This window comes from Spermophilus citellus (genome assembly GCF_964194105.1).
Source record: "Spermophilus citellus genome assembly, chromosome: 12".
Taxonomy (NCBI): Eukaryota; Metazoa; Chordata; class Mammalia; order Rodentia; family Sciuridae; genus Spermophilus; species Spermophilus citellus.
In genome coordinates, this window is record NC_138198.1 from 6,200,417 (window position 1) to 6,220,456 (window position 20,040).

The following is a 20,040-nucleotide window of genomic DNA, read 5'->3' on the forward strand; positions in this document are numbered from 1 at the left end:
CTCTCTCTCCCCCTCTCTCTCATTTGGCAGAATTTCGAATAACAAATAGTACTTTTTATTTAAAAATTTCATAGAAATTACCAGTGAAACCATACAGACCTGGGTTTTATCTTATGTGATTGCTTTAAAATAACTAATTTTCTTCATCGCTATAAGCCTATTCAGATTTTCTCTATTCTTGAGTAAATTTGGTAGTTTGTGTTTTCCTAATAATTTGCTTCATCTAAGTTAACTGATTTTTTTCACATATGTAGTTGTTCATAATATTCCCTAACAATCCGGGTTACTTCTGTTACTCAGTAGTAATGTCTCTCTTGCCCCTGTCCACTCTAGTGACATTATAACTTAAATTCTAGTAATTTAAATTCTCTCTCTTGTTTTCTCTGTCAGTTTTACTGGGTTTGTTAATTTTGTTAATCTTTTCAAAGAACTAACTTTTGGTTTTGTTCATTTTCTGTTGTTTTTATAATACTTACTTTATGAAATTCACTATAATGTTTATTTTCCTTCTCATTTAAATTAGATTTAGTTTTCTCTTCTTTGTCCAGTATCTTCAGATGGAAGGTTAGGTTATTGATTTAAGACTTCTCTTCTTTTTAAAATACAGACAGTATTTTAAAAAATACTAGACATGGCCTTAGGTGCATCAAATAGGTATTGTTTTCATTCATCTTTTTTTAAATTTCCCTTATGTTTTTTTCTTCTTTGTCAAACTAGAAGTGTAAGAATTTCTACCTATTTATAATATTCCATGATTTGTTTTTGCTATTGATTTCTAATTTTATTCCATTGTGTTTAGAAGGATATTTTGTATGATTTCAATTAAAATTTAAGTTTACCAAGGCTTGTTTTACAGGTAGCATGTTGTCTATACTGGACAATGTTCCATGAGTGCTTAAGAAGAATATATTCTGCTATTATTGAGTGGAGGATCATTTGCTTTGGGTTTTATTTTCCCCCAAGTTTTCTATTTTCTTGATCATCTTTGGCCCAATTAGTCTACCCATTATTTAAAGTAGAACTTTGAACCCTCCAACTGTTATTCCTCATTTGTCTATTTCTTTTTTAAATTCTGTCAGGTATTCTTTATGTATTGTGGGATGATATTATTAACTGAACACATACTTATAATTTTTTATCTCTTTAAACATTATAAAAGGTTCTTATCATTATAAAAGTTATTTTATCTCTAGTAGCACCTTTTTCTGTAAAGTGTATTTTTTTCTGATATAAGTACATCTCCTCTGGTTTTCTATCGTACTTCCTTCCATAGGATATCTTTCTCCATGCTTTTATTTTTAACCTGTCTTTCAATCTAAACTTTAGACAGCATATCAATAGACCTTTTTTGTTATTGTTACCCATTTTGATAACAATCTGCCTTGTGGTGTATTGTTTATACCGTTAACATTTAATGTTGTTATTGATAGTTAGATTTATATATCTCATTTTACTTTTGACTTTTGTGTTTCATTTCATTTCTGTTTTCTTTCCACTCTCATTCTGCTTTCTTTTATATTAGCAAATATTTTGTATTATATCATTTTAATTCCTTTCTTATTTCATTATATTTTTGTGGCAAAATATACACATAATTTGCCATTTTAACCCATTTAAAATGTAATTTTTTATGGTTATTACTTAAATCCATGAAACTGAACAATCACCACCAACCTCTACTTTCAAAAATTTTCCTACTCCTGGAGGGGAGGAAAAGGGGAAATACTGAGGGATGATACTGGACAAATTATATTGCCATATTGTATGAATGTACAAATATGTAACAAGAAACCCCACCATTATGTACAACTATAATGCACCAATAAAATGTATGGGAAAAAAAATGTTCCTCATCCCAAGGAGAAACATGTACTCATGAAACAATAAGTCTGCATTCCTTTCCTTCTCCTACCCTTGTAACCTCTGATTTACTTCTTGTCTATGAATCTGCCTGTAATCAATATTTAGTAAAACTGGGATCATACATTTGCCAACTTTATGGTTTATTTCACTTAGTACAATGTGATCCATGTTGGATCATGTAATAAAACTTCATGCATTTGTACATTTTTTATTGTAACTGTACAGAAATAGAGTCAAATTTTGCATGTTGATTTTATATTCTGCAACTTTGCTAAATTCATTTATTGTTTCTAACAGTTTTTCCTTCCTGGATTCTTTAGGGTTTTCTGTAATTAAAGCAACATGATCCAAGAATAGAGACAGTTCTTTTCTTTTGAATTTGGATGACCTTTTTCCTTTTCTTGCTTAATTGCTCTGGCTAGAACACCCTGTACTATGAAAAGTATTAGCATATCTGTCATGCTCCTTATCTCAAAAAAGAAACTTTAATCATGGAGTAGGATGGTGGCTGTAGGTTTCTCAACATGTGGCCTTTATTATATTGAGAAAGTTTTACTCTATTCCTAGTTTATTAAATATTTTGTTATCATGAAAGATTTTCTTTTTTTCAATGTTTCTTTAACATCAATTGAGATGACCACGTCTTTTTCCTCTTTCATTCTGTTAATCTTGCATAACACATATTGAAATGCTGAACCACTCTTGAAATCCTACACTGTATATCCCAATAGGTTTTGATGTATAATCCTTTTATTGTGCTTCACCACAATTTTCAATTTTCTTTTCTTCAGTGATTGCTCTAGGGCTTACAATGTATATCTTGTAAAAATCTGCTTTATATTTACACTAATTTAATTCAAGTGTGATATATAAATGGTACTTCCGTATAGTTCTATTACTTCTACCTGTTTTGAGCTACTGTTATACTAAACCCAATATTCCATTGCTTTAATTAGAAACTCTGTGCTCATCTAATTAGGATTTTATAAATTTGGTGTCTTTTAAAGCATCTGAGAAAAGAAAAAAGTATGTATTCATATTAACTCTTTGTGTTCCTGAAATCCATGTTACCATCTAGTCTCACTTCCTTCTTCCCTTACAGCTTTCCTCCCACCTGTCTCCTCTGTGCTGTTACTTTCAAATACACATCTCCAGAGCCAACAACAACACACACACACACACACACACACACACACACACATATTCATTCTCATTATAGTTTTATATAATTTCTTTTTTATATCAGTTTTAAAAAAAGTAAGGATAAGAAATATACCACTATACTCTTTTTTTAGCTACCTACAAACTTATGCTGGTGTGTGTAAGTGTACCCAAGTGCACAGGTATAGACTGTCTTACTGCCTAGGGTTACGTTCTTTCTGCTATTTAAGACAGGCCTGCCAGCGGTGAGTTCTCCCCTCCCCCACCTTCTCTTTGCAATTTTCTCTTAAATCTGTGAATACCATCATTTTGCTGTCATTTTTTTTGCAAGATCATTTTGCTGGGTATAACTTTCTTGAATGACAATTGTTTTATTTGACATTTTTGAGTGTGTTATTTCCCTGATTTGTGGCTTCCAGTGTTTCTGATGAAACATCAGCTGTTCATCTTGGTGTTTGCTTTTACACCAAGGAAGAATGAGCCATCTTTCTCTATGGTTTTCTAACAAATTTCTTTTTTGACTTCAGCTTTCAACATTTTTTGCCAAGGTGTGCCTGGGTATGGATTTTCTTGTGTTTATCCTACCTGGATTTTATAAATGTGTGTGTGTGCGTGTGTGTGTGTGTGTGTGTGTGTGTGTGTATATTAATGGTTTTCAAAAATTAGGGGATATTTTCAACTATTATTTGAAAAGTAATTTTTTTCTGATACTTTCCTTCTGACATTCAATTACATATATGTTGGTGTGCTTAATGATGTCTGACGCTTCTCTGATGATCTGTTTGGTTTTTATTTATTCTGTTGTTTAAGATACATAATTTCTATTGACCCATCTTGAAGTTTGCTGACTCTTCTGCTGTTTCCAATCTATTGTTGAGTCTCTCTATGAATTTTTCATTTCCATTATTGTACATTATAATGCCAGAATTTCTATTTATTTCTTTTTTAGAAATATTTGTTTCATCTACTGTAATTCTATATTTGATGAGAACTGTCATATTTTCTCTCACTCAAGCATGGTGTCTTTGTCTACTTGGGCTGCTGTAACAAAACACTAGAATCAAGGTGGCTCAAATCATTATTCTTTTCTCACTCTTCTGGAGGTTTGGAAGGTTATCATCAATGTGCCAGAGATGTGGTATGTGCTGCGAGCCTTCTATGTGGTTGGCAGATGGCTGCCTCTCGATCTCTTCCTATGATAAGGATGTATATATTAGCAGAGGGATCTCCATCCTCACAACCTCATGACCTAAAGCTGGGCCCCATCTCCACATATCATAATGTTGGTGATGAGGGCTTCGGCATATGAATTGAACATTCCTATGTTCATTCACTCCATAACATATAGTTACTTTTATTTCATTGCACATATTTCTAATAGCCTCTTTGGAATTCCTGCTTGCTAAGCCTGACATTGGGACTCTCTCAAAGGCAGCTGTGTTTTTCTGCCTTTTGCTTCTTATGTATGGAGAACACTCTTATTTCATGTCTCATGACTTTTTATTTTGGTTGAAAATTTGATATTGCAGATAACATATTTTAACAATTCTAGACATAGATCCTCCCCAGAGCTTGCTGTTTGGTTCTTTTCTTAGTTTAGTGATGTGCCTGGACTATTTTAATGAATTCTGTGTCCCCGGGAGACACAAACTGTTCCACACTGATCCAGTTAATCCAGACCCTCTGCCGGATGAGTCCATGGAATAGAACTCCTGCACTAACTAGGAAGAGGATCACTTTAGGATCAGCTCTCCTTCAAGATCAGAACTGAGACATTTCCTTTTGTGCCAGAGATATTCTTCAAACTTACTGTTCACCAGAAAATAAAATCATTTTTTTTTGTTTTTCTGGTGATATGGAGGTTGAACCCAGGTCTTCATACATGGTAAGCAAAGATTCTACCACTGAGCAGCACCATGAGTCTTTCAGAAAATAAAATCTTAAGTAGGGTGTATCTATGTTGTTCCAAGAGAAAGAAGATGGAAATATTTTAAGCTTCTTTTAAAACTTTTTACAAAAAGTCGACATTTTAATTTTACATCAGATTTATTCCAAAAATATGTTTAGTGTACACACACACACACACACACACACACACATCCATCCATTTATAAATAAAGATGTTGAGCGGTGATCATTGTCGTGGAGTACTACTGCACTCTTTGTATTTCCTTAAAATACAAAGAATTCCCTGAATATCTGGATTATTCTTACTAGGCTAAGAAAGTAATTATAACTTACCCGCTAGTCACTGGAGGGCGGGCCATTTCTTGTTCACCTATAACAGAGTGTCTATATGCAATATAATTTTAGGCTATGAAATGACATTCAAATTTAACTTTGCCAATGTGTGCTGCAAGTTATTTGGAAGCCCACACTGTGACCATGATGAAGTGGTCACCCCTGACTAATGCTGACTATCAAATGTGAGGAGTGTTCAGTATCCCTATTAGAATGATATGATTTCTTACCACAGATAGACAGTAATTATAACTTATCCAAGAGGAAACCCAGAAAACTTATGAAGAAGGTGCCTTTTGGAAAATTTCCGTGACTTCTATGTAACTGATTCTTTTGAAAGGCAAACAATTTTTATAGCAATTAAAGCCTATTATATAGCTAAACATAATGTGTGTGTGACAGCCAAGAAACACCTGAAGATACAAATTTAGCTTTGATGAATCAACATTCTAAGAGTTTCCATAGAAGTATTACAAATGTAAGTATATTTAGGAAGTCAGTTCAGCAACTTAATACCTTCTGCCTTCAAAAGATGAGTTGTACCTAAGCAGAAGCTGCCTGATACACCACCAAGTTCCTCTAAGAACATAGTCAAACATCTTACAGGAACGCATCTGTTTGGTGCTATTGATGACAAGTCAGTATTTAATGTTTAAATATGCATTTCCCCTCCTAGTTAATATATTTGCTTTCTATTTAAGGTAATTTAAAACTTATCCTTACATCACATCAAGTCATTGCAATGAACAACAATGATGCTTGGATGATCTTAAAATCAGAACAACCCAAAGGCAGAGTTTGGAAGATCATCTGGAGCCTTGAACAGAAGACAGGAGTAACACAGAGATTTTCCAAAGAAGGAATCCAGTGAGGATGGATATTCAATTGCACAGTCTCAGGTTTTCAAAATTGGTACCCTTCTAAATTCAGTAGAGGGATGGGGGTCTGAAATGACTCTATTTCTAATAATGGCAAATCTTACCCTTGCTTCACGGTGTCAGATGCCAGAGGTGTCCCTCAGAGGCTGTAGGCCCCCCAACTTTTTCTAAAGTCCCATCCCTGGCCTCACTCACCGTGGGAGCAGAAGGGGCCCTCGTAGGCGGAGGCTGAGCAGTCGCAAGCCACCCCTCTGAGCCGTTCCCGACATCTCCCCCCGTTGCGACACAAGTGTCCATAGCTACTGCAGTGTCCCGCACACCCTGGCTCCACTCCTGGTGTCACTGTGGCTCTTTCCTCCAGGTCCAGGGCCATCCCGTTCAGCTGCAGGGACCGAATGCACCCCAGGAAGCCCCTTTGCCTGCTGGCCGTCCCACCTACAAGGGAAACACTGCAAATAGAAATGTGCTCCTTGGTATTTTATCCAGGATTTTGTGTCCACGTCAAAGTCAGGCCTTAGGGAGAGTGGCAAAAATTGCAAATTGTTGAACATACTGTGAGTATATAAAATTTTAAAAATATAAATTTGTATCAGATATCATGAAACCTCAAAAGACATCGGATAAAACTTCCTTCAACAACGTTTAGATGAGATTGGCAAATACTCGTTCTAAAACCATTTCTTTAATTTCACCAAATATAGATCACATCAACCCTATTTTGCTTATGTTTATCAACAGTGATGTAGATTAGAAAGGTTCTGGATGGACTTCCAAAACATTTACAAGAATAAAAATAGATGTAGTTAAATTTTGTATGTGGATGATCGCCCCCTACTCCATCCACTCCTTTCTGAGGACACAGTGGTTAAGTCTTTACTGAATAATATGCACATGCACATTGGATCACATCAACCTTCAACACAAAAGAATCTGTTCAGAGAGGTTGGCAACACTTATGTCAGGATAGACACCGTTTCAAAGGTAATAATAACATATTATTAAGAGAGGATTCCAGGAATTACCTGTAAAATGTGGCCTCCACCCAGATACTCTGATTCAGTGGACCTTCAGTGGGGATCCCAATTCTGAATCTTTTCTTTTCTTTTTCTTTTTTGTTTTCTATTTAAAGGTAATTTAAAACTTACCCAGGGGCTCTTTACGTCTGAGCTACATCCCTAGACCTTTTATTTTATTTTATATTTTGAGACAAGCTGGGTCTCACTAAGTTACTAAGTCTTGCTAAGTTGCTGGTCTTGAACTTGTGATCCTCCTGCCCTGGCCTCCAGAGTCACTGGGATTATAGGTGTGCATCACCACACCTGACCCAAATCTGAATTTTTAACCAGCTTCATAGGTGACTGATGATTTCTCCACCACTGTTTTATAAACCTTGCCTTAATATGAATGTTTATTCTAGGCAAATATTTATGTTGATTTTGTTCCTAGGATTTCCCTTAAATAATCCTCAAAATTGTAAGTAAGAAAATAAAGTTCTTAATTTGACTCCTGCTAAGTTTGTATCTGGAAAATACCCCAAGGGCCCATGTGGCAAAGGCTTGCTCCTCAGCTTGCCACCTGGAGCTCCTTGGGAGGTTTTAAGTCCTTAGGGGTGTGCCCTTAAAAAGGATTGTAGGACCCTCAACTCTTCCTCTTTCACTTTTGCTTCCTGACCATGAACTGAACATTTAGCTCTGCCCCCAGCTCACTACCCCCACCAGAGGGCCCAAAACAATGGGACCACCTGGTCATGAGTCAAAACCTCCAAAACTAGGGGTCAAAATAACCATTTTTTCCTTATAAGTTGCTTAATTTGGGTATCTGTTACAGTAACAAAAAGCTGACTAATGCAGTGATGTCAGGTAGTTTTGTGGTTTCAAGTCCTTCAAAGAAGATTCATCTTGCCCTAATGTAAAAACCACCCATGTTGGAAGTTATATTTTATGGAGTCATAGTACATAAACTCCTACATGTGTGAAAGTCTCACACACACACACACACACACACACACACACACACGCATGGATATTTACACACATTAGCCTTCAGCGGTATAGTGCTTAGTACCTGGAAGCTGTTTGAATCTTCCTGTAAAGCAGGCTGTGAGATAATTTCTGATTTAGTCCAATTTCTAATTGGAGCGGTGTCCTTATTTGCTTCATGGTGCATAAGAAATAAACAAGTGAGCATGACTACCTCAGTGTGCTTGGTTTTTACATTAGAATGGAATTGTTTGGAAAGGAATACGGCAAGGTAAATTTTTGCCCTTGGGGAAAATAAACAATGATAAAACCATCTATGGGCAAGCTAAAGGAAAGACGTCCATCACCCAGGGCTGACCTCTCTATACAAACGCACTGCAGGATTAAAGGAACAAACCTGTGGTCTGTTTTTAAGCAGACAGTGGATGACTTTTGTCCACGGATAAGATAAACTTTCTACTGGAAGTGATAAGGGAAGAAGTGGGTACAAGTGGCTAATGGTCACACAGGTGGTGTTGATCAGACCTAGTAGTCACAAATGCCAACCATCTGTAAGGTGAGCTGTTCAAGCCTGGGCATCAGAGATCTTGGGGCTGGATTCTTTTCACTGGTTGTTACTTGACCTCTTTCAGATGTGATGATCTCACCTGGAAACAGGTGACGATAAAACCTACAAAACGAGTTGCCTAATAAGAAGCCCAGCAAGCTCCCGAACCTACAAGGTTATCAATAAATAGCGCCAACGGTTAGCTGCTGCTTGCATTTGCCACTAAAAGTACTCCCACCGTTGTGACTGCTGGCACCCTCTGTGGTCCCACCAAGTTCAGCGGTGGCCACGGGACTCACCAATGAAGAGCTGGCTGTTGAGCTGCAGGCGCATGTGGCCGTCTGCAGGGGCCGGCTGCGTCTTCCTGGGGAGCTGGTCCACCTGCAGGGAGGCCCCCTTGACATTCCTCTCTGCCCTCACGTGGTGCCACCGGTTGTCATTAAAGGGAGTGGGTGACCGCACCGTGACCTCACAAGGTCCATTCCCCACATCAAAGGAAAAGGTCACTTCTGTGGGAGCTAAAAATATCATATATGAATATTGCCCAAGTTCATTCCCAGGGGAGTCTTGAGTCGAGTCAGGGAATCATGGCGTGCTCTTTACAAAAGGGGACAAAGGTGTCGATGCAGACATGTGACTCGAGTTGGGGAAGGGGGGGCAGGAGAAATTTGTATCCTGGAGGATAAAAACAAAACCACACTGATTTTAACATATTCACTTTGAGTTTAATACTTAACGCACTCAGTTCTATTCAGTAGATGTGTACCCCTAGAGAGAAGAAGAAACACAATTTGTTTTGTGTCTATAAGTAGTTTTACTCAAAAGTGTTTCAAAGTCTCCTCTAATTTTAAAACAAAAAAAAATGCAAATTTTTACAGTCATAAATTAAGCTCTGAGTACATGAAACAAATATTTGTCTGATCAAATATTTTAGGAAACAATTTTGTGAGTTTTGTTTAAAGTTCTGACTCTAGTTGGCAATGGTCCAGGGAAGGCAAAACAATTTTTGGATTATTGTGTACTTTATGCTTCATGGTTTGACCCTTAAAAAGATTGACTAAAATTTATAGAACTTTTGTGGTTAAAAAATAAATATGATTATAAGGTAAGAATGACACTATTTAAATTTTTGTTTAGTCAGTTTTCAATGCCAAGTAATGGGCATCCTGTGACTTGTCCTGGGGGGGGGGGTCACTCACTCTGCAGCTCTATCCTGATGAAGTCCGTGATGCCCAGGTTCTCCATAAACACACCAGAGAAAACCGTGGTCTTAAAAAAGAACTGCACATCGGCAGTGAGTTCTCCATGGAAAGTGGGGAAATGAAGGTATGAGGTCTCGGTGTTGAAGGAAGCAGAATTCCAAAATGACTCTGTTTATGCCAAAAAAAAAAGGAAAAAAAAAAAAAGAAAAACTCATGAATCATTTTTACTGCAATTTCTAGAAGCCTTCCCTGCCTCACTGGGTGTTCTCATTCATGCCGTATCATCAGGACATCGCATTCAGCGATTATTTTAAGGGTTAGAATTCTGTGTTGAGAAAAGACTGAGGGTAAGCAAAGCAAAAGTGTGACTGATTGTCACACCAACAATGTGGGCAAGAGATGAGGGAGAAGGTGCCCAGGCAGGTGGAAAGACAGGGGTAGGTTGCAGGATCATTTTCAAGTTCAAGTCAACAGAATTCACTGCTAAATTGGATGCAAGTGGAAGAGAGTCTGAGATGACACCAAGGGTTTGGGGAATGATTTTGAAGAAGCAAGTTTGACAGGGATACATTACATTTGAAATCTCTATTCAGCACCAGATGGATTTTTGGAGGCAGCAGTTGGTCTATGACTCAGGAAGCCAGATCATAGAATCTTGCTTTCCATATTTTTTGCAAACTAACAATAAACAAATACAACCCATCATCCTAGTAATGCCCTTCATAGCAAAAACAAAAATCAGAACAAAACAAAAAACTCCTTTTTTTTTTCCTTCTGGTCCAGAATTTAATCCAGGACCACACTTCATATTTATTTCTCAAGCCTCTCTAGTGCCCTTCATTCTAGACTTTTCTTGTCTTTCATGAATATGACTGCTATGGTTTAGATATGAGTCAACCCCCCAAATCTCATGGATGAGACAATGCAAGAATTTTCAGAGGTGAAATGATTGGGTTATGAGAGACTTTAGCTAATCAGTGGATTAATCCATCCATATGGATTAACTGGGTAATCATAAGCTGGTTGGGTGTGTTTCAAAGAGGTAGATCACTGGGGGCGTGGCTTTGGGGTTGATATTTTGTCCTTGGGAACCAGGGCCTTCTCTCTACTTTCTGATCCCCATGTCTTGACCTTCTTTCCTTCTCCACGCCTTTCTACCATATTGTTCCACTTCATCTCAGACCCAGAGCAATGAAGTGAGCTGTCTGTGGACTGAGACCTCTGAAATGAGCCACAATAAACTTTTCCTCCTTTACGTTGTTCTTGTCAGGTCTTTTGATCACAATGATGCAAAGCTGACTAAAATAATAACCTCTTTTTTTCATATTTTTGGAGCATTTTTCAGTCGATTTGTAAAATGTTTCTCAATTGGATATATCAGACACTTGTCATTAGATTAGTCTTGTGCATTTTGTCAAAAAACAGCATAGAAAAACGAAAGGAGTAAAGAAAGAGCCTTCAGAATGGGAGAAAATCTGCCAGTTACTCTTCTGTGAGGAGGTTACTAGCTAGGATACATAAAGATCTCAAAAAACACCCAAAACATAACCCACTCAATAAATGGATAAAAAAGATCTAAATAGACATTTCTCAAAAGAAGAAATACAAATGGCCAACAAATGTATGAGAAAAAATGCTCAACATCCTTAGCAATCAGAGAAATTCGAACCAAAACTACATTGAAATTTTATCTCACCACAGTTAGAATGACACTCATCAAGAATACAAATAATGATAGCTGCTGGTGAGAACATGTAGGAAAAAGGTATATTCATATCATTGGTAGGTCTGCAAATCAGTATGACCAATTTGGAAAGAAGTATGGAAATTCTTCAAAAGATAGGAATGGAACCATCATATGACCCAGCTATCCTACTCATTGATATTTATCCCAAAGAACTAAAATCAGCACACTGTAGTGACACATGCATACCATGTTTAGAGCAGCCCAATTCACAAGAGTCAAGCTATGAATCAGCCTGGGTGCCCATCAATAGACAAAGGATAAAGAAAATATTTTATATATATATATATATATATATATATATATATATATATATATATATATGAATGTATGTATATATTCACCATGGGGTTCTACTCAGCCATAAAAAAGAATGAAATTATGTCATTTGATGGCAAATGAATGAAATGGAGAACATCATGCAAAGTGAAATAATCCAGGCTCAGAAAGTCAGAGGTCAAATGTTTTCTCTCAAATACAAAAATTAGAGATAAAAAGGGAATAAAAATGGGGATCTTATTAAAATAGAAGGGAGACAAGAAGAGGATAGGCAGGGGAAAAGGGGAGAATTGGAGATGACGTTGGTCAAATTATGCTATGTATGTGTATGAATATATTGCAATTAATTCCATTCACATATAATTACAACTCATGGTTAAAAAACAATAAATAAGCACAAAGACCAATGAAGTAGAGGTAGGGGATCAAGGGGAGGGAGGAGGGGAGGTAAAGGAGAAGCACTAGGGATTGAAATGGATCTAGTTAAGTTATATGCATTAATGAATGCCAACATGAACGTCACTATGATGTAAAGCTGTAGTGCATTAATAAGAACATTTTTCTTCAAAAGCAGAGAAGTGATGCTCTGTCCTTGGGAGTGTATCACATCAGGACTTGCACTGTGCTAATGTGTCCCCCTACTTGCCATGTTAACTTTAATTGCTTTCTGCTATGGTATCTGTCATTGCTCCCATATAAAATTAATATTTTTCTCTTTGTGATTTGAAACTATTTGGACATCTAATGGCCTTTACATAACCTGGTCCACTTTTCCATCCAGTGGTTTTATAGCGGATTGATGGTCCTTGATTTATGATGATACTGGTGATGTTCCATCATTCCTTGACGGGGTGCTAGTCCTCTGTTAGGAAGGGCTTGTTTCTGGACCTCCTATTTAGTTTTTTTATCCATTTCAAATTTATAGCAGAATCACTCCTGGATCCCTATTGTTGTAAATTGTTTATAATCTACTACTGTAACTGATTTCAAGGGTTACACTGTCCCAAATCAGGTCAGAGGGAGCCTTCCCAAGACCCTTTGACACAGTGCAATTTTTTGAGCAATTTTTTTTAATATATATAGCAGGATGATCTAGGTTTATCCTCTATCTTCTCTGTCCCATCTCTGAAATCAGCCAGTTTCCCAAGGAGTGGTGGTTTCTTTTCATGGAGAAGGATAGAAATGACATTCAGAAGTCAGGATATTAAGTCACATGCTTATATCTCTTTGCTACTAAGGTGCCATGACTTTAAGGCCCTCTCAGTGGTCAGATGCAGGAACAGGTGTATCAGCACATGCACTACAGCACACACACACACACACAAACACATCTTTTTGTGTATTTCATATTATCTACTGTGTATATGTTAAAACCCTTGAGTTCATGCTGATAACCTTCTTTTCTAGTCTAGTACTGAGGGTACTAGAATTTGCTCTTCCTTCTTTCCATATGGGTGACCCCATTCTCAGTGGGGTCACTGAGAAACATCTGGTTTTGTAATCCTCAGTGGATTTTCATGTTTCATGTTTCCCTTTCCCCATGGCCTGGGCACAGTAGGGCCCACCATTCTGGGCTGCTTAAGGGAAGCTAAAAGAACCAACTGAGACTGTTTTAAAGAAAGTAGAGATGAAGAGAAAGAAAGGGAAAGAGAGGAAGGAGGAATTGGGGTAGGGGGTGTCAGCCCTATTTTTATTTTATTTAGAGACAGGGTCTCACTGAGTTGCTTAGCATCTCACTTTTGCTGAGGCTGGCTTTGAACTTGCAATCCTCCTGCCTCAGCCTCCCGAGCCACTAGGATTACAGATGTGTGAAGCTGAAGAAGGAATTTTTGAAGAAAGAATTATTATTATTATTATTATTATTATTATTATTATTATTAGTTGTTCAAAACATTACAAAGCCCTTGACATATCATATTTCATACATTTGATTCAAGTGGGTTATGAACTCCCATTTTTACCCAGTATACAGATTGCAGAATCACATCGGTTACACATCCATGTTTTTACATATTATTTTGAACACCACCTCACCCTCTGAAGTTTTGTTGAGAAATTGACATGAAGGAAATGCCCTGAGTCTTCTCAGGATTACGCCCACATTCGGAGAGAAATGGAGGGCTGGTATGAGTTGCCAGAGAGCAAATAATCCAGAAGAAAATTTAAGTGCAGAATTCTTATAGACCAGTGCTCCAGGTCAGAACCTCAACAAACAGGAAACATGGCTCCAAATGTGAAGGAGCTAATACTGAAGTGTGAAAAGAACTGGACGCCTGTGGCATCCTGATAAAAGTATAGGATACACATCATGTTGTGATAGGACCGCAGAACAGTACACTTGTAATTGTTGAAGATAAAGCAGCACAGAGAGCAGTTGATCAGACACAGTGCAAGAGACCCCTCCTTCACCAACTTGAGACATGGGGGAAAAAGTGATAGAATGACAGACCCTAGACCTGAGATCACAGTTCGGAAGGGACAAGAAAGATGCATCAGATTGTGAGGAGCTGGATGCGAAGAAGAATTGAACCACATCATGTATCAATCGATCAAATGGATCAGAGCTGCCCGCTATACACCAACAAGTTAAAAAGCCATAACAAAGTAAGGAAGGGAGGGAGCGTGGCACGTGTATGGAGGAATGCTTAGATAAGTGCATTGAAGAGGAGACAGAGATGAAAGGAACTAGAGGACACAGGGCATGCATGGAGTAAAGCTGGCACATGTCTCAGATGCAGAGAATCCAGCACATGAAACAGAAGGCATTCAAAGCATAATAAAACCATTCTTCTTAAATAAGAACAAAGTATTGGGATCAAAAAGCACAGTGGTTTCAGAAAAATTAATAGAAAATGACAAAGACTGAGGCTTATTCTGGGTGATAAGTGAGATTGAAGGGGGACAGGTCAAGAACTGGGGAGCATCTGAGGTCTCACCCCACTGCAGCTGGCCACAGTTTCACAGAGCCTGAGAGAAAACACACCTTTCTGGGTTGGAGTCAAAGGGCTTTATTATATATATATCACCATGAGATATATGAGCATCTCGGTGTGAGCATGGTGGCCGTGCTCTGAATCTCACAGAGCCATGTGATTGGTGTGTGATGAGGACGAGAGGGACAGGAGCCAGTGCCCTCCACTCTGGGTTCTGGTGAGACATTGGTGGTGATGATGTACTCTCCTGGAGCTACTCCGTTTCCCACACATGCACAGAAACTGCCTGGTATTAGGGGACCGCGATGACACACACTCTGACACTCTCAGCAAGAACATGCAGGGATGCTCAGGGTCCACACTGGATGACCTCTCAGCAGCACCCCCCTCATATTAAGGGAGAGAAGTAAAAATACTCCAGATGTCTGCCCAGCAGCATACGATGCTTATGAGTAAAAACACTGGAACTTTTCCCTAGGGAAAGAAGTCTCTATATCGAGCCAACTAGCTGTTCATGTACTAGGGCAACAGGGGATCCTCACAGGTTTGAAAGAATTCTGGGACTGTGGAGGCAATGAGCCCTGAGCGGATGAGGAAAACCTTGACCATGGCATTCAACCTTGAATGAAAATCCTGCAGGTAAAAACACTATCTAATACTAGAGCCCATGATGATGATGTGGTGTGTACAGGGTCTGAGAAAAGAAAGTGGGATTCACTGTTTTTATACTGTTAAAGGTGTCCTGAAAATATAAGGGCAATCAACCAACATTCTCAATCATTCACAAATTTGGAAAATAGTTTTCTTAAGGACTGTTCCATAAGAAAAACAATAAATGGACAGTTAACCAGTCAACCAAATAATATGTTAAAATAAAGATAATTCATTCTCTGTAAACTAATACAGGTTGAGCATCCATAATCCAAAAATCTGAAATCTAAAATGTTCCGTATCCAAAAGTTTTTGACGCCACAAGAGGGAAATTCCACACCTGGCCTCGTATGACAGGTCACAGTCAAAATGCACGTGCACCAAAAATATTGTATAAAATTACCTTTGGGCTATTTGTATAAGGTTTACATGAAACTAGAGTGTCATTTAGACTCGGGTTCCATCTCCAAGAGATCTCATTACCGCGTAGGCAAACATTCCCAAGTCTGAAAAATACCGCTTTCCAAAACAACTTGGGTCCCGAGCATCTCGGATGAGAGAGATTTAAACGGCTGTTCACTCGTGAAATGCTGATCTCTAGCACAGACGCAGTGCTGTTCCATCCCTGTGCCCATTATGGTGTGGATTAGAATGTCCCCCAAAGGCCCATGGGTCCCCAGCCTGGGTCACTATTGGGAGGTGGTAGAGTCTTTATGGGTGGGTCTGAGTGGAGGAGGTTAGATCACGTGGTGTGTGCCCATAAAGGGGTACTGGGGCCCTGGCCCCTTCCTGTCTCTTTGCTGTGCAGCTGCGGCAAGGTGAACAGCCCCCTCTGACTCTCTCCCACCATGATGCCCTGTGCCACCACAGGTCCAAGCAAAGGGCCAAGTGACCATGGACCCAACCTCCAAAATTGTGACTCAGAATAAACCTTTCTCCCTTTAAGGTTTTCATCTCAGATCTTTGGTCCCAGCCACAGAAAGCTGAGGAGCACCAGGCTTTCTGATATCTGCTCTGGCCCCAGCACTGCCGTGAATTTTCTCTCCAGCCAAAAGAAGGGTACTTACTTATTTAAAAATCATCAAAGTATGTTATTATAAAAAGAAAGCTTTTCTCCTGCCAGCACTTACTGTCCCCCTGGCAGAGCAGAGGCCCCAGCGTATACACAGCTTCAGAGGGTGGCCGGCCCCTGTCCGCCATCACCACTTGAATGACTGGCAGGGACTCCTTCTTGGAAAAGACTGTGATGTCACTGGTCCTGGAAAACAACAAAGGGACCTTTAAGATGACTCCAGTTGACACACACACACACCCAGAGTCACCTGTGATCTCTTGTTTCAATCTAACATTTCAGGACTTAAAGGAACACTTACAAACATTTTTGGCATTTTGAGAGCACAGAAACTGTTAAAAATCGAAATCAAAGTTTCTCTGTAATGACTGTGACTTTGCAGGCCACGTAGCCTCTGCGACTACTCAGCTCAGCCACAGGCACTAATGATGGGCATGACTGTGGGGTGATCGAAATTTATGGACACTGAAATTTGAACTCCGTAACAAGTTTGATGTGTCATAAAACACTCTTCCTTCCAACTACTTAAAAATGTAAAACATTTCTTAGTTCATGGGCCAGACAATAACAGGTAAGTGGGCAGATGTGACTCACAGCAGTAGTTTAGCAACTCCTGATCCATTTGCCAATTCCTGAACTCACCGAACACAGAGAATAAAAGGGGCAAATCAAGAAGGGGGGTCATTTTGCAAGCCCGGGATAGTATTTTCACGACAATCAAGCATATAACTGCTCTTTAAAAATCAGTCTTGGGATACTACTCAAGTGATTATCAATTACAGATATAAATAGTTACAGATTTAGATCTTCACAGAATTTTACCATTAAATATATTTGAAATCCTCTTATGGTTATTGGGTATTTCCTTCCCTCAATAAATTTGTAAATTGTAAAATTAAACCTACAGATCAAAATGAATTAAATAGAATACTTTTATAAGTAATACACAGGTTAATGTATGTGAAAGTTCTGTGAAATGCTGAACCCAGCTATCCAGTGGACAAACATTGATCAGACCCTGAGTGAGGCATTGAGGACACATGGAAAAAATACTGTGTGTGCCCCTGAGTACACAGCCCTCTAGGCACTAGGTTCCAACCATGGTTATGACCATCAACATCTTCCTACGTGTGAGTGACTGAGAAATACAAGCAGGTCTGGAGCAGGCGCTGGGAGGGCCTGGGGTCCTGGTCACAGCTATGCCACTCCTATTCTCTCTGTCCAAAATAATGGCATTAATCTCTTCTTTTTCAACCTGTTTATGTTTATTTTGTGTCACTCAATTGTGTACGTATTCTGATTCAGAGACAAAGCACCCTTACTCTGGTTCCTCATCCTGCTCTAGAATCTCTATAGAATCTAATAAATACTCTTGTCCTTAAGTCACTCATTTCTAAAACCTTCCTTGGTGTGGATTTATGGTCAAAGATCAGAATAATTAATATCAAATCATGTAAGTCATTTCATAGTGGCAAAAATAAAGTTTTCGTAAATTTTTATTAAAGACTTTAGGTATCAAAGCTTGAAATTGGAAAAGATAGAAATAAAAGAAAATGGCTATATTAAGATTTTCATCATGTAAATAAATGAAGTAATCTGTAATGCATAAAAGAGATATCAATTAATGTAAGTCAGGTACTCTGCGATATGTGAAATATTTAGTGATACAGAAAGATTATTTCTCATATCCAGACTAACATCCCATAACCTTACCTAGTTATTGATGTTTGTGCAAACAACAGAGCATGAGTTATGAATTGTCACCATCATTTAGCTCTGGAGTGGACTGATGGTTGACAAGCAGAAATGTTCTCCTAGGAAACAGGGTAGGTCAGCTTAGGAGATTGTGTATGGACACAGCAGGCATCAAAAACAGCATTTCCATGCTGGTAATCGCCGTCTCATCAAGGTAGTCTAGTGGGGAGCTGTACTTCTATGAGCTATTTATGAAGGATGCTGGAATTTTAAAAACTCATTTTGCATAGAAGCTCCAAGCTTCTTGATGTTTAACGCTGCATGCAAAATACTGAGCTTGTGTAAGGTGACAGCTTGTGTAGGGCACCTCAGTTGCATTGGAGGAGATACTAAGTCTCCCCCTCCCCCATTATTTTGGAGAGCTCCCAGTCAATCATAAAAAATGGCTAACATTTTTCATCAAGTTTTTGTTGGTATAGGCAGATCTCAACCTTTGCAGATTTATATAGATGATTGAAGATTTGCCATGGTTACCAGACTTCCTTAAAATTTCTTCAGCAAATGGGACTTGTTTTTTTTTTCTTTTTTTCCCCATTATTTTCTGAAATATATACTACAGGTAAAATAGTCCTAATTTGAAAACCTAAAATGGGAAAACCTCTAAAATATAAAACATTTTGAGCCCCAGCATGATGCCATGGGTGGAAAACTTCACTTAAGACCTCTTGTGATAGTCAAAGTCAAAATGAAGATACATTAAAAATATTGTATAAAGGTCCCTTTAGGCTGTGTGTATACAGGGTTCAGACTTGAGTTTCATCCCTGAGATATCTCATTAAGTATTTGCAAATATTCCAGATTCCCCAAATCCAAAATCTGACACACTTCTGATCCCAGGCATTTCAGATAAGGAATACTGAGCCTCTAGGTAGTGTAAACATGGGAAGAGTATATTTCTAGATATGATAACCCCTTCCAGTACTATTAAAAGTTCAGTAAGAGAACTTTCAAAGACTTTTTGCTTGAAAGTTCCCATTGTTCTAGAAATTATGCTTTCCTAAGAAATGCTATGACTTCTAAGAACTACTATTAATTGTTTACCAAGAGATTTGATTTGATGCAAAGTAGAGCTATACATTTGGGGGGTTGTTGAAAAAGCCAAAAAGGAAAAATGTTGAGTCCACCTCAACATTTAATAACTAGGTTAGTAATAAAATACATATCATGGTCCACAACTAATCTTAAAATCTTTCCAGTTTTTCAACTTCTGTTTCATTGACCTCTTGCCTCTCTCCTGGCCAATTCAGCCTGCATTAATTAATTACTATCGTAATACAATTTGTCTTGATATGTGCTAGGACCCATCTCATCATCTTGATCTTCATCTTAAAAATCATCTTGCTTATTCTTTGAGTTTCCATATGGATTTGAAAATCCACTTGTTGCAATCCATGCCAATCAGTAAAACACTTGGCATTTGTTAGAAATCCCACTACGTTTATAGAATTTGGAAAAATGACATCTTTAAAAGAGGGCTTCTCAATAGCAGTGTTATTGAAGGACTGCATAGTTTTGCTCCATGAGGGTTGTACAGTGCATTGTAGAATGTTTAGCACTTTTTTTTGCACTAGGGATTGAAACTAGGGGTGCTTTATCACTAAGCCACATTCCCAGCCCTTTTTATATTTTATTTAGAGACAAGGTCCCATTGAGTTGCTGAGTGCCTCGCTAAGTTGCTGAGGCTGGCTTTGAACTCATGATTCCCCTGCTTCAGCCTCCCAAGGCCTTTAGCACT

General features: G+C 38.3%; 1 protein-coding gene across 2 annotated transcripts in view; it reads right to left on the bottom strand.

Annotated features, from left to right (window-relative positions):
• The window catches only part of LOC308631964 (contactin-associated protein-like 3), a gene marked incomplete at its 3' end in the record, with an annotated part of 203,915 nt that overhangs the window by 16,135 nt on the left and 167,740 nt on the right, over nt 1-20,040 (bottom strand). The window contains exons 15-18 of one of the 2 annotated variants that reach the window (XM_081263513.1): nt 16,609-16,736; nt 9,869-10,039; nt 8,969-9,187; nt 6,339-6,578 (exon numbers count right to left, since the gene is read on the bottom strand). In XM_081263513.1, coding sequence (XP_081119639.1) covers nt 6,339-6,578; nt 8,969-9,187; nt 9,869-10,039; nt 16,609-16,736 — 758 coding nt within the window. The remainder of the gene's footprint in view (nt 1-6,338; nt 6,579-8,968; nt 9,188-9,868; nt 10,040-16,608; nt 16,737-20,040) is intronic. The other variant, XM_081263514.1, reaches the window with a different exon arrangement.